The following is a 15377-nucleotide window of genomic DNA, read 5'->3' as shown; positions in this document are numbered from 1 at the left end:
GGCAGGCTGGTCTCGAACCCTTGACTTTGTGATCTGCCTGGCTTGGTCTCCCCAAGTGCTGGGATTACAGGCGTGAGTCACCATGCCCGACCTAGCTTTGTCTTTTGACATTAAGAATCTAGTCTCAAAAAAATTTGGGCTGGGCGCGGTGGCTGGAGGCCAAGCCAGGCAGATCACAAAGTCAAGGGTTCGAGACCAGCCTGCCCAACATGGTGAAACCCCATCTCTACTAAAAATACAAAAATTAGCCGGGCATGGAGGCAGCCGCCTGTACTCCTAGCTACTCCGCGGGGCTGAGGCAGGAAAATCGCTTGAACCTGGGAGGCGGAGGTTGCAGTGAGCCGAGATCACACCATTGCACTCCAGCCTGGGCAACAAAAGTGAAACTCCATCTCAAAAAAAAAAAAAAAAATTCAATAGCACAAAAGGGTATACAGTCAATCTGGTCCCATTTAATACCAATGACTTTTTTTTTTAGACTAAAATTCAAACTGTTGCCACCACAATCACATTTTCTCTGTATCTCAACTCTCCCCTCACTCTCCATTTGCTCCGCAGTTATTCAGAAAAATCATTTACCCAAGTACCCAATTAAGTCTATTTTTTTTCTATTTCATTAATTTTTGTCTCCCAGGGCTCCATCATCCATTGAGTCTAACAAGATGCTGGACTTTAAAAGAATTAGTCCTTTGTCCTCTCTACTTGACTGCTTCCCTTATTCTTGACTGCTTCCCTTATTTTTACTTGTAGTTAAAGGGCTAGACACAAGACAAAAATTAAACCAATTATTTTATGAAATTTCTTTAAAAAAAAAATTCACTCATTCAGGAAGTTAACTCTCCTTTCTCCCAGACTATTCCCAAGTTGAGTCAAAAGAGAAAGGCGGCTGGGTGCAGTGGCTCACGCCTGTCATCCCAGCAGTTTGGGAGGCCAAGAAGGGTGGATGGCTTGAGGTCAAGAGTTCCAGACAAGCCTGGCCAACATGGTGAAACCCCATCTCTACTAAAAATACAAAAATTAGCTAGGTGTGGTGGCGCTTGTAAAAATACAAAAATTAGCTAGGTGTGGTGGCGCTTGCCTGTAGTCCCAACTACTTGGGAAGCTCAGGCACAAGAATCGCTTGAACCTGGGAAGGTGAAGGTTGTAGTGGGCTGAGATCACATCACTGCACTCCAGCCTGGGCAACAGAGCGAGACCCCATCTCAAAGGAAAAAAAAAAAAAGAGAAACGCTCTCAACCACTGCCTTCTTCTAGATAACAGTTGCACAATGATTCCCTCAACTTTTCAGGAAAAAGATTTATGTAGCAATATATATAAAACTTAGCCAGGACCACAAAGCATTTACCCCTTTACTAAGAATTTCTGAGTCTGTGGTAAAATACTATTTTTAAAATCCATATACCTTTGACACATCTAACTACTAATGAACAAATATAAATATACAAAAGGATGTTCAGTGTAGTGTTATTTTAATTAGAAAAAATATATTAAAATACAGATTGCTGACATATTCAACAATTAGGGATCGGTAAATTATAGTAAGTCTGACAACACTACGAAGCCAACAAAACTGATGTCATAGAGGAATACTTAACTAGCGAAAAGTTCTAAATAAATGCAGAAAGGTTTCACAACAGTATCTGTAGCATTCAACAAGGTAAACCACACCTTAAGCACAGTATATTGCTGTTTAAAAAAATAAAAGTCACATCTATCAAACAGGTCACTAAAATTTGCTCTAAGTTTCAAGCCTGACAGATCCAATGCTTGAAGGTTCTATGTAACTCAATTAGATCATGCAGAACAAGTCAGTAATAATACTAGGCAAAAATGGCTGTGGCTCTGCTTCAGTGTGTTCTGCCAAGAAACTGCCCAATCATGGAACTTTAGAACAGCTGTGACATCATCTTCAGGATGAAGTTTAAGTATTTCCCTACTTCTTTATGGGGTTACCACCCATTTGGCATGAAAGCTTTTGCAATCTCATAAATACTACAAAGATACACACACAAACAATTCACCTAAGGGAGTCCACCGTCTCAATGAGCTATGAGCCCCATTCTCATAAAATCTGCCTATTCTTTAAAGCCTAATAGAGATTGTAAGAACAGTTTACAATCAGTTATGTAAAGATGTTAAGGAAAATAGTAACCAACAGGAAAGCAAGGCAGTACTAACTAAAATGGTAACTGGGCTTAGAAGCATCTTCCTGAAATCCCAGCAATTTTTCTTTTTTTTTTGTTTGTTTGTTTTTTTTTTTTTGAGACGGGGTCTTGCTCTGTTGCCGCTGGCTAGAGTGCAGTGGACGGATCTCAGTTCACTGCAGGCTCCGCCTCCCGGGTTTATGCCATTCTCTCTGCCTCAGCTCCGCGAGTAGATGGGATAACGTGCGCCCGCCCTCGCCCGGCTAGTTTTTTGTTTTTAGTAGAAGCGGGGTTTTCAAACTCGTGTTAGCCAGCGATGGTCTCGATCTCTGACCCATCGTGATCCGCCGCGTCTCGGCTCCCAAAGTCTTTTTTTTTTTTTGAGACAGAGTCTCGCTCTGTCACCCAGGCTGGAGTGCAGTGGCACAATCTCAGCTCACTGAAAGCTCCACCTCCCAGGTTCACACCATTCTCCTGCCTCAGCCACCCAAGTAGCTGGGACTATAGGCGCCCGCCACCTCGCCCGGCTAATTTTTTGTATTTTTCGTAGAGACGTGGTTTCACCGTGTTAGCCAGGATGGTCTCAATCTCCTGACCTTGTGATCCATCCGCCTTGGCCTCCCAAAGTGCTGGGATGACAGGCATGAGCCACCACGCCCAGCCAATCCCAGCAGTTCTTACAAGAGAGTAAACTAAAAAGTAACCTGACACAAGTATAACTGAAGCCTTTATTTTATTTGGTGGTTCGTTCACCAGCTGAGAACTAGGATACTCACTTATCAAGAGTCTTTATGGAACGGGTTTTTTTATTGTTTTTTTTTCTTTTTGAGACGGAGTTTTGCTCTTTCACCAGGCTGGAGTGCAGTGGCTCCATCTCAGCTCACTGCAACCTGTGACTTCCTGGTTCAAGCAATTCTCCTGTCTCAGCCTCCCCAGTAGCTGGGATTACAGGCACCCACCACCACGCCCAGCTAATCTTTGTATTTTTAGTAGACACAGGGTTTCACCACGTTGACCAGGTGGTCTCAATCTCCTGACCTCATGATCCGCCCGCCTCAGCCTCTCAAAGTGCTAGGATTACAGGCATGAGCCACCGCCCAGCTAATGGTTCTAAACCACTGCACTCCAGCCTGGGCAACAGAGTGAGACTCCGTCTCAAAAAAAAAAAAAAAAAAAAAAACCATTAGTTAGCTTACCAAAGACCCTAAATTCTGTTTATTATTGCATTCATTCTATGAAAACATTAAAAGGCTGGTCAATTCCAACATAGGAATCTTACACCTACATATCAGTTTCAATTATCATTAACTGAACCACTCTAGCAAACGTAATCAAAATACATACTTGAATAAAAGCTGAATTTTTTTTTTTTCTTTTTTTTGAGATGGAGTTTCACTCTTGTTGCCCAGGCTGGAGTGCAATGGCATGATCTCTGCTCACTGCAACCTCGGCCTCCCAGGTCAAGCGATTCTCCTGCCTCAGCCTCCCAAGTAGCTGGGATTACAGGCATGCAACACCATGCCCGGCTAATTTTTTTGTGTTTTTAGTAGAGACGGGGTTTCACCATGCTGTCCAGGCTGGTCTCGAACTCCTGACCTCAGGTGATCCGCCTACCCTGGCCTCCCAAAGTGGTGGGATTATAGACGTGAGCCACAGCGCCTGGCCAAAAGCTAAATTAACAAAACCCAAATTTGCGACTTGTTTAGACAGAGTCTCCCTCTGTCGCCCAGACTGGAGTGCAGTGGTGTGATCTCACCTCACTGCAACCCCTGCCTCCTGGGTTCAAGAAATTATCCTGCCTCAGCCTCCCAAGCAGTTGGGATCACAGGTGCTCAAAACCAGACCCAGCTTTTTTTTTTTTTTTTTAGTTTTTTTTTTGTTTTGTTTTTTGGTTTTTTGAGACGAAGTCTCGCTCTGTCACCCACGCTGGAGTGCAGTGGCACGATCTCAGCTCACTGCAAGCTCCGCCTCCCGAGTTCACGCCATTCTCCCACCTCAGCCTTCCAAGTAGCTGGGACTGCAGGCGCACATCACCATGCCCGGCTAATTTTTCGTATTTTCAGTAGAGACGGGGTTTCACCGTGTTAGCCAGGATGGTCTTGATCTCCTGACCTCGTGATCCGCCCACCCTGGCCTCCCAAAGTGCTGGGATTACAGATGTGAGCCACCGCGTCTGGCCCTGTTTTAGCATTTTTAGTAGAGAGGGATTTCACCATGCTGGCCTCAAACTGCTGACCTCAAGTGATCGGCCCGCCTCTACCTACCAATGTGCTGGGATTACAGGCAAGAGCCACCCAAGCTCAGCCTGCTACTCCATGTGTAAACCCATATTTCTTCATCTGACCCCAGCAATGCAAAATTGAAAAGAAAATGAACCCGAATTTCCCCAACTGGCCCTAACACATACAAGTCTATCTTAACAACTATGCTGTGCATTAACATCATTTCCTTCCTGCTTTTAATCACAAGATGTAGGACAGAATTTTATTAGAAAGACTAGTAAGATAGTACACATTTCAAGTGGATAAACCAAGCACCTAGATGCCCCTCACACATTTATAAATCTGCTATGCCACTAAAAGATGCCTAAAAGATCATGGCCTCCTTACTTGTCCCTCTAGAATCAGGACCCTGACGATCCCTTTAGAGCCCTTCAGATGTCTAGCAAAGAGTACCAATAAACTACTTTTTCTACAAAATACTGTAAATTTTATTTATTTTTGAGACAGAGTCTTGCTATGTTGCCCTGGCTGGAGTGCAGTGATGCAATCATGGCTCACTACAGCCTCAAACTCCTGGGCTCAAGCGATCCTCCTTCCTCAGCCTCCAGAGTAGCTAGAACAGGTGTGTGCCACCATGCCCAGCTAATTTTTTTTTTTTTTTAGAGATGGGGTCTTACTACATTGCCCAGGCTAGTCTTAAACTCCTGGGCCCAAGCAATCCTCCTGCCTCAGCCTCCCAAAGTGTTGGGATTGCAAGCATGAGCCACCACACCAGGCCAAAATATGATAGTTTTTTTGGGGGGGCAGTGGGGAGATGGAGTTTAGCTCTTGTTGCCCAGGCTAGAGCACAATCTTGGCTCACCGCAACCTCTGCCTTTGGGGTTCAAGTGATTCTCCTACCTCAGCCTCCCAAGTAGCTGGGATTACAGGCATGTGCCACCATGCCTGGCTAATTCTGTACTTTTAATAGAAATGAAGTTTCTCCATGTTGGTCAGGCTGGTCCTGACCTCAGGTGATCTGCCCACCTTAGCCTCCCAAAGTGCTGGGATTACAGGCGTGAGCCACTGTGACCGGACTAATATGGAAGATTTTAAGTTAAACTATTAAATTGTGGGGAAGAGAGGAGTCACTGACAAGTATAACTCCATTTCTTATTAATCTGTACACACTGGAAGGTAAAACAGCAACTAACCCTACTTTAACTATATACCTCCAAGAAGATTGTACCAACGAGCCCTTCTTCCACTGCTAAAAGGAGTAAGTTCTCATACAGCCGCCTAACAATGCCTCAGATCTTAGATCACATATAAGATCCCTACGAGTTCTTAACAAATTTAAGGAAAACAATGTTTGTTAGACTTTATATTTGAGATTCATCACCTCAGGATTCTCTCAACCACTAATATATATATCTTCAAAGAAAAATTTCTCCTTGCCCATAATCTTTTCACCTATTTCCTACGTTTAACAATGTCTAGGCCAGCTGCAGTGGCTCACACCTGTAATCCCAGCACTTTGGGAAGAGGCAGGGGTAGATCACTTGAGCTCAGGAGTTCAAGAACAGCCTGGGCAACATCGTAAAATCCAGCTCTACAAAAAACATGAAAAACTAGCCGGGCATGGTGGTGCATGCCTGTGATCCCAGCTACTCAGGAGGCTGAGATGGGAGGATCACTTGAGCCCAGAAGGTGGAGGCTGGAGTGGGCCCAAATCATGCCACTGCACTCCAGCCTGGGCAACAGAGTGAGACCCTACCCAAAAAAAATTAAGTATAAATCCCAGATAATATATGACTATCTGCTCCAACCAGTTTTATCATCCTTTTATAATGCTAAAGTTTACATTCATTCAATACTCACAAACGCTACCAACTCTTTCAAATTCAACTCTAGTTTGAATCCATTCCTCATCATTCTGCCCAAGATTCCCACTTGTTACAGAGGAATCGGAAAGTGACTCTTTTACACCACCAATTGTCACAGGGAAGACAGAAGTGATTTCAAGAGTTGGTGACGATAGATTGACTCTCGAAAATAACCACAAAATGCCAGCGAAGCCAAGTTAATCCAACAGAGAAATTTCGATTTTTCTCTGCCATATTATAGCCTCAATCTTCTGCTTTAATTTCTATGGTTTTATCACTTCCATTACCCCTCTGCATCTCTTTTGACTCATTCTTCACCTCTTTCTGCATTGTGTACTGTTTCTGCATTCCTTTCAAAGTTCTTATTTCTGTCCTCTACTAATGTTCTCACATACCTTCACATTAGGGTTGAAGTATCAGAACCAATTATACTTCTATAAAGCCTTGAACTGTTAAGTGATACTGTATTCATTTACAGAGTTTTTAATAATGGTTCACTATATATAATACTTCCATTCTAATTCCTCCTTCCCTAAAAATCTTAAGAATGTTAAGTGGGTTACCTTTTTAACACTTTCTTCTTCCTCTTGGCGTTTCTCATAGTGTGAGAAGTCATCAAAAATGGAAGTGGTGTGCTTGTAGCTGGCTATAATTTTCAACACCTGCTTAGCCTTTTCCAGAGGCACTTCCTGAGTGTCCCTAGAGTTGGTCACTGGTTTATTCTCGTTGTTCTCTAGGCGAATGTGTCGCAGTTGGCTATTGGGAACGTCCTTCACAAAAATCCACCTGACATCAAAACGACCCTTCCATTTGTCCTGGGACCACACACCTGCACATGTGTTGTAGTCCACAGCAGATTTCATTTCTGCAACGCCACAGAAGTGTCCACTGCCGTTGACACTGAAAAGTAAGTAAACGGGGCCTTTCCCGTTCATGGAACGATAAGCAGCATCCAGTCTCTTGTTACCATGCTCTGTGCTGCACCAAATATTATACTTAATGGAACGGTGAATATCGTCCTCAGAGTAGCTCTTAATGATGAAAACCCGGCCATGTTTCAGATTCCAGTCAAAATCTTTGGGGTTATAGTTATTAATGGACCGAAGCTTCTCCAACACTGGGTGGGGTTCTGAAGGAGTAGATCCAGAACCAGCCTGAGACTGTCCTACTCCATTACCATCCACCCCATTATGACCGAACCCACTGCCACGGTTCCGAGGTGCTACCCAGCGGGTTGGCTGAGCTGCCTGTTGCTGGACTGAAAGCTGGGCAGGCTGTGGTGGAGGTGGAGGCAATGGCTGTGTCTGTTGGCCTACTGATGCCTGAGCCACTGGTGGGCTATTGTTAGCCTGCTGACCTACAGGCTGAGGAGACCCCTGGGTTGGCTGACCTATATTCTGAACCAAAGCCTGTGAGGGGGCTTTTGCAACGGGACCCTTGTTATCCCAAGTTCCAATATCCATGTTATGCTTTATCGGGGGTGGCGGAAGACTTGACCCTGCAATGCCATTCTTCGTCTTCAGTTTAGGTTGCTGTTTTGCAGGCTTGCTAGCAATATCAGCCCAAGATGCTGGTTTTGGAGGAGCAATAGTGGCTGGAGGCAAACTATTGGAAGCCACGATGTTACTAGTAATGGACCCACTACCAACAGCAGAACCTACAACTTTAGGAACATTGCTTGCAACTTCTGTGCTACCCAACTTCAGTGCTGCCATCCCTTGGTCTATAGTATTCATGCCAGGAGCCTTATTGAGGGTCTCATTGGCAAAAGCTGACTGTCCATCAATCATGGCTCCACCTAAGGAGCTAGGTGCATAAGCATAATTGCTACTATATCCAGAGCTCTGAGTAGACTGTCCCTGAGAACTGTTATTTCCCCATGCTGAGAAGTCAATCCCACTGGGAAAGAAATTAAAACCATGTTGACCAAGAAATGGAGTGCTACCTAGGGCTCCTGGTTGCCCAAACATTGCATCTGGTAGGAAGTGGGGCTCTCCGTTGCTCAGCTGTCCATAAGAAGTTAAATAGGGCATGGCTGTGTCACCCCCAGTAGACCAAGCAGCTTCACCCAAAGAATAGGAGAAGCCAATGGAGGGACTGTAGTAACTGGGTAAGTAGGAATCTGACATGGCAGTATATGCATTATTCTGTGGAAGAAAAAAAAAAGGCAAATCAAAACATAAAGAATTATTATCAGGCTCTTTCCTCCCCCCACCTAGTTACACAATTCAAATATACTATAAAAAGGAGTGTGCGGGCTGGGCATGGTGGCTCACACCTGTAATCCCTACACTTTGGGAGGCGGAGGCGGGCAGATCACCTGAGGTCAGGAGTTCGAGACCAACCCGGCCAATGTGACGAAACCCTGTCTACTTGGGAGGCCTGAGGCAGGAGAATCACTTGAACCCAGAAGGCGGAGGTTGCAGTGAGCTGAGATTGCACCACTGCACTCCAGCCTGTGGGCAACAAGAGTGAAACTCCATCTCAAAAAAAACAGTGTGTGCAGCACATCAGATGATTTCCTATAAACACAAGGGCATTTTTTCTATCATAAGAAATTGTGGTGTAGTAATTGAAACATTTAAACATTTAAAGTTAAGCTGATACAGTGAATATGGCCCTTAGCTTTAGCACTACAACTAAGAAAACTTAGCATTTCACAAACTAAGTCCTGAATGTTGAGGTAATCCTTTTAGCAACTACCTACGCGAACCAGGTGATAATAAAATAATAACAAGGCCGGGCGCGGTGGCTCAAGCCTGTAATCCCAGCACTTTGGGAGGCCGAGACGGGCGGATCACGAGGTCAGGAGATCGAGACCATCCTGGCTAACACGGTGAAACCCCGTCTCTACTAAATGCAAAAAACTAGCCGGGCGAGGTGGCGGGCGCCTGTAGTCCCAGCTACTCCGGAGGCTGAGGCAGGAGAATGGTGTAAACCCGGGAGGCGGAGCTTGCAGTGAGCTGAGATCCGGCCACTGCACTCCAGCCCGGGCGACAGAGCGAGACTCCGTCTCAAAAAAAAAAATAAAATAAAATAAAATAATAACAAAAAGAAATGGAAATGTCAAGTTCTAGCCCAAATGTCTGTAGTCATTTCTCAATCATAAACCCAAAAGCAAGGTTCACTACCAGTTTATAGTGCTAGCTTCTTGGCAAACTACCTGGGAATATCAACAGATTCCACTACTTAGTTATAACCTGAAGAGGAAATGCACAGTGGTTTCTGGAGGATGTAAAATGAGAAAAATAGCTGGGTGCAGTGGCTCCCGCCTGTAATCCCAGAACTTTGGGAGACAGAGAGAGGCGGATGACTTGAGGTCAGTTCAAGACCAGCCTGGCCATCATGACAAAACCCAGTCTCTACTAAAAATACAAAAAATTAGCCAGGCATGGTAGCATACACTTGTAATCCCAGCTACTCAGGAGGCTGAGGCAGTAGAATCACTTGAATCCAGTAGGCAGAGGTTGCAGTGAGCCCAAATGGCACCACTGCACTCCAGCCTGGGCAAGAGAGCCAGACAGACTGTCTCAAAAAATAAATAAATAAAAACAGGCCGGGCACGGTGGCTTACGCCTCTAATTCCAGCACTCTGGGAGGCTGAGGCGGGCAAATCACTTGAGGCCAGGAGTTGGAGACCAGCCTGGCCAACACGATGAAACCCCGTCTCTACTAAAAATACAAAAATTAGCCGGGCATGGCAGCACCTGCCTGTAATCCCAGCTATTCGGGAGGCTAAAGTGGGAGAATTGCTTGAACCCAGGAGATGGAGGTTGCAGTGAGCCAGACTGCACCACTGCACTGCAGCCTGGGCGACACAGCAAGACTCTGTCTCAAAAAATAGATAAATAAATAAATAAATACATAAATAAATAAATAAATAAAAATACGTAAATACATAAAAACAAAAGTGAAGTCTTTTCACACATACTTTTTTCATATTTAAAAGTTCTCACAAAGGTAAGGTTAAAAATTTTAGGTCAGGCGTGGTGGCTCACACCTGTAATCCCAGCACTTTGGGAGGCCGAGGCAGGCGGATCATGAGGTCAGGAGATCAAGACCATCCCGGCTAACATGGTGAAACCCCGTCGCTACTAAAAATACAAAAAATTAGCCAGGCATGGTGACGTGTGCCTGTAGTCCCAGCTACTCAGGAGGCTGAGGCAGGAGAATGGCGTGAACCCAGGAGGCAGAGCTTGCAATGAGCTGAGATCGTGCCACTGCACTCCAGCCTGGGTGACAGAGCAAGACTCCGCCTCAAAAAAAAAAAAAAAAAAAAAAAATTTGAACAGACCCAAATCCGTATGTGTAAGAAATTCGGCCTATAATCTCTGGATTAAACTTGAAGTATTATTCCAAAATAGGGTAATGAAAAGTTGGCACAAAAGTGGATAACTTACTCTAGACAATAAACTAGATTCTCAGGTTACCCTTCCTCATCTACTCATGTAAGATTTATATTATTACCCAAATTTTTTTAAACAAAGACATTTAAGCTTTGGCTTACCTGAGAAAGAAAAATCAAATGCACTTAATATCACAGGCTATGCCAACATACAGTTGAATGTCTAAACCTGAACTGGCAGGCTCCCACATGCTCAAGCTCAAAAATCTGAATTACACAATGTTTTACAAGAACTACCTAGAATTATGTTTCTAAATGCTCCCTCTCTCTCTGTTATAATGATTATGTAAGCAAACTACTTCAATAGCAGGAACCTATTAATAGTTCATTCCTCTACTTCCTTCTCTACTTTTCCTGATTAACTGGTTGTGTTTTGTGAAAACTTTTTTCCAATCACTTGCTCAAGTGGTTTCTACACTTTTCATGTTAAAAAATTTTACACAGGGATTCTACAAGTTTTATGTGATAATCAGCTCCATATATGCGCATGCAATTATTGAGGACTACTAACTGTATTTCATACAGCATATCTTCAGAACTTATAAACTTCTTGACCTTTTAGGGCATTTTGGAAGACATATTGCCAATTTTCCTTTTGGCCTATTAATCTGGGGAGTTACATTAGTTACAACTATGTAACTATGTCTTTGGGATCAGAGATAATAACACAAAAGAACTGCTGAATCAAACAAGTTTCTACATGCACAGGTCATATTAGTATTTGAATCTACATGCAACTTTACACTAAAAGATTACACCGCAAAAACCTCCAACATTACTGATATTCGTTTGTGCTAAACAGTATTTTAACTTTCACTCCACTTTATAAATCCTATACCTCCCTTCAGTGAAAAATAAAGTTAGTCTACACAGATGTAGGTGCAGCTCAACTCAAAAATGTCCTGACTCAGCCGAGCATGGTGGCGTACACCTATAATTCCAACACTTCTGAGAGGTCGAGGAGGGCGGACCTCTTGAGCTCAGGAATTCAAGACCAGATTGGACAACATAGTGAAACCCCCGTCTCTACAAAAAATATAAAAAATTAGCCGGGCATGGTGGTCCCAGCTACTTGGGAGGCTGAGGCGGGCAAGATCACCTGGTAGGCTGAGATTGCAGTGAGCCAAGATTGCACCACTGCACTCCAGCCTGGGTGACAAGAATAACACTACGTCTCAAAAAAAAAATTTTTTTCCTAACTCCAAAATAGTTCTGATAATCTAAGAACCCATAAACTAGAAAAAAGAAAGAGAGCCAGTCCTCCAGCACTGAATGAAGTTCAGGTGACTATTTTTTAGAGACCAGGTCTTGTTCTGTCATCCAGGCTGGAGTGCAGTGGCTTTTCACAGGTATGATCGCAGATAGCTCGCTGCAGCTTCAAGCTTCTGGGCTCAAGAGATCTTCCCGCCTCCAGGTGATTTTATATTAGAACTTTCCCTATCACACTAATCCAAAGTTTTCTGGGGTGTAAATTCAGAATATTTAACACTTGCAAGAATTCCTAAATTCTGCACTGCTACATTCTTGGTAAGGAGGAAGATAATTATTCATGCATATGTTACTGCCAGTAATCAGTATTACGTTCTCAATATAGTATGTTTGCTGACATTACAGAGATGGGAATCTCAACAGCCTCGGACATTTTCAGTAACTGTTCTGTAACACATTAATAGGTATTAAGGAGGTGAACCCTCAGAGCATGGGATTTCCTGATAGAGGGCAGAGAAAAAATACAGATATTAAGAAAGTGAATCCTCGGCTAGGCGTGGTGGCTCACGCCTGTAATCCCAGCAGTTTGGGAGGCCAGGCAGGTGGATCACCTGAGGTCAGGAGTTCAAGACCAGCCTGGCCAACATGAAACCCCGTCTCTATTAAAAAAAAAAAAAAAAAAAAAAAAAACAGAAAAACTAGCTGGGAGCGGTGGTGCACACCTGTAATCCCAGCTACTCAGGAGGCTGAGACAGAAGAATCGCTTGAACCCGAGAGGCGGAGGTTGGAGTGAGCCAAGACTGCGCCACTACACCCCAGCCTCCAGCCTGGGTGACAGAGCGAGACTCGGTCTCGAAAAAGAAAAAAGAAAGTGAATCCTCAGAAAATGGGACGTATTGGTAGAAGGCAGAGAAAGAATATACTACATACACCCTTCGATCAGATATGTAAATAGTTAACTACTCACGGGCCTTGCCTGTGGACTCAAGTAAGGTTCAAAATCATCATCGTTTAATCCATCCTTTTGATGTACAGATCCATTTTGTACTAAAGGAAAAAAAAACTCAATTAGGAGTGTCCCAATCCTATAATCTTCCTCTCAAATTAGTCCATATATGCTAACCAGAGAAAAACCTTACTAGTTAACAAAGCATGTAAGATTGAACTTCAAAAGGGTAAGAGATGAGAGTGAATGCTGAAGCGATAGTCGCCAGTGAAAATGTCCCCCTCCACCCAGAGCAAGTTGATCTAAAAAGGTCATTTTATTGGCTCCTCTGGATCTCCATTCCCTCCCGCTTCCCCTCCCCCATCACATGAGCGTACTTCCAGAGAGTGATCCACGAGGATGAAAAACAAAGGCCTTTTAAGACCTACAGGAAACTAAGGACCTGGAGCGTTTCAAAACCCAATCCACCCCCACCCTTAATGAATTACTCCTTGTTAGCGAAAAAGCTGTTCGCCAGCTGCAAGAACACACCGAAAGGGTCAAATACTTAAGTGTGCGGCACCTGCGAACTAAGCGGCTTCCGAAAGGTCCTCCGCCCGGGGCGCTTCCCGGAGACCCCGCCCCCACCGCCCCGCGTCCCCCTCCCGGCCCAGGGCCACCGGTGGAGCGGGGCTTACCTTTGTTTCCTTGACCTTTTGGTCTCTGCAGGGGAAGGAAACGTCGCCGAGCAGCAAGTTGTCCGAAGGAGAAATGAAAAAGGAAGAACAAATTAAGGCAGGGCCCGAAGGGAGAATAAAGGAGCAGGCCCGAGGGGAGGCGTCAGGAATGGTAGGGAGGAAGAGGCTGAAAATGGGAGGCGGGGGAGAGCGCCAGGCCCGTGGGGCAGGGAAGAAAACGCGGCAGACGCGCCAGCTGCAACGCGAGGAACCCAGGGCTTTAAGGAAGGGGAAGGAAACAAGGAAGGAAAACGAGGCCCGCTTAGAGAAGGGAACGCGGCGCGGCCCGGCCCGTGGGCTCCAAGGCCCGAGGAGAAGCGGGAAGAGCAGGCTGAGGGCGAGGCGCCGGGCGCGGCCGGCCTGAGAGGCCCGAAACCTGGCCCGCGAGAGGCGCCGCCTCGGCTCGGCCTGCCCGGGGGCGGCTGGCCCGGGCCTAGTCGGGCTCCCTCTCGCCTCACACAATGGCCGAGGCATGCGGGCCGGGCCTGTACCTGCTCCAAGAGGCTGCTGGCCGACATGGCTCTCGGATCCTCGCGGGCGGCGACGGCGGCGAACTCTCCTCAGAGCGGCGGCGGTGGCAGATGAGCCCCGGCTGCGGGAGCAGGCGGCGGCTTTTGTCCCTGACACTCGGGGGCCTCGGCGGACGCAGCGGAGACACAGCGCGCGGCTCAGGCTCCGGCTCCGACTCGGCGACGCTCTAGCCCAAGAGCTCAACGCCCGTCTCTATGCTTTTACGCGCGCGCCCGCCCCTCACCGCCGAAAGCGGAGCGCCGAACAGCGGAGGCGGACGGCGCGCGCGGCGCGAGCGCTGACTCTCACATTCACTCACCCACGCGGAAGGGGCCTGGCGCGAAGCACCCCGGGAAGGGAGAGGCCGGCCGCGGCGCCCTCTGGCGGCTTGGAGGAGCGGAAGCTGTGCTCACGGCCTCCCCGCCCCCACCGCCCCGGGATTAAGGCCTAGGGGGTTGGGGACGACCAGGGTCGCACCACGAGGTTTTTGACTAACACCTGGAAAGACTAGCTTTGGCTTCAGAAAAACGACAAAAGCCAGTTTCTCAGTGAGGGAGGGGCCTCCAAAGCCCGCGAGACATTAAAATGAACCTGCCTCCCAGCTGCAAGTGATACCCCACCCCCATCTGGGAGGTAACCCGACCCCTGGGGAGTCACACCGCCCTCAGGGAAACTTCTTGGGGGCCCTGTCCGGGAGTGACTTGCCCCGCCCCGCGAGGGGCTTGGTCATGCTCCTCTGTTAGCAGACTACAGAAAGTACCCAGAAAGCAAAACGCTCACTGAAAGAATCCAGTCTCCTGCAAAAGACATTCACTCCTTAGCATTACAGGAAGGAGAATCTACAATTTATTTTCGGGGAAATCGCTGGACTCCGAGATAATCTGTTCAACTGTGGACTTTATTTCCAAGAAAAATACACCTCACGCATCTACACAAAACTTTCAAGGAGTCCGGAGAACCTATGAATCTTAAGGACCTTAGGGAAGCAAGGAAATTAACATTATTGAAATACCAGCTGTGGGCCAGGCTTTGTTAGGTATTTTCAAACACATTAAAGTCTTTCGACAACTTCAAAATCACTATCAGTCTTTCGGTTTTTTACGACTGGAAAAACAGAAAGGTTAAGTAATTGTGCCCAAGTTTACAAAGCTGTTAAATAGCCAGGTCTATGTGACACTAACATAATGGTATCTCTCTACCCCTACGAGAGACTCTATGTTAGGGAACCAGAATCTAGGGGAGATGCAAAGGATGGGCAAAAATATTTTCAATCAGAAGCAAAGCCAACTCATACAGGAATACTTGATACTAGGAAACCCCATATAATAGCTTTTGTTATTGCAAGTATGTCGTGGTAAA

General features: G+C 45.9%; 1 protein-coding gene across 1 annotated transcript in view; it reads right to left on the bottom strand.

The window, feature by feature from the left end:
• Positions 1-14917, bottom strand: part of YTHDF2 (YTH N6-methyladenosine RNA binding protein F2) — a 36339-nt gene extending 21422 nt beyond the window's left edge. The window contains exons 1-4 of the mRNA XM_017872673.1: positions 14000-14917; positions 13470-13494; positions 12814-12893; positions 6796-8379 (exon numbers count right to left, since the gene is read on the bottom strand). Of these exons, the coding sequence (XP_017728162.1) occupies positions 6796-8379; positions 12814-12893; positions 13470-13494; positions 14000-14026 (1716 nt within the window). The 5' untranslated portion in view covers positions 14027-14917. The remainder of the gene's footprint in view (positions 1-6795; positions 8380-12813; positions 12894-13469; positions 13495-13999) is intronic.
• Between the last annotated feature and the right edge of the window lie 460 nt (positions 14918-15377).

This window comes from Rhinopithecus bieti, unplaced genomic scaffold (assembly GCF_001698545.2).
Source record: "Rhinopithecus bieti isolate Rb0 unplaced genomic scaffold, ASM169854v2 scaffold_7649, whole genome shotgun sequence".
NCBI lineage: Eukaryota > Metazoa > Chordata > Mammalia > Primates > Cercopithecidae > Rhinopithecus > Rhinopithecus bieti.
Note: the sequence above shows the minus strand (reverse complement) of the source record. Positions and strands in the feature narration are given on the sequence as shown.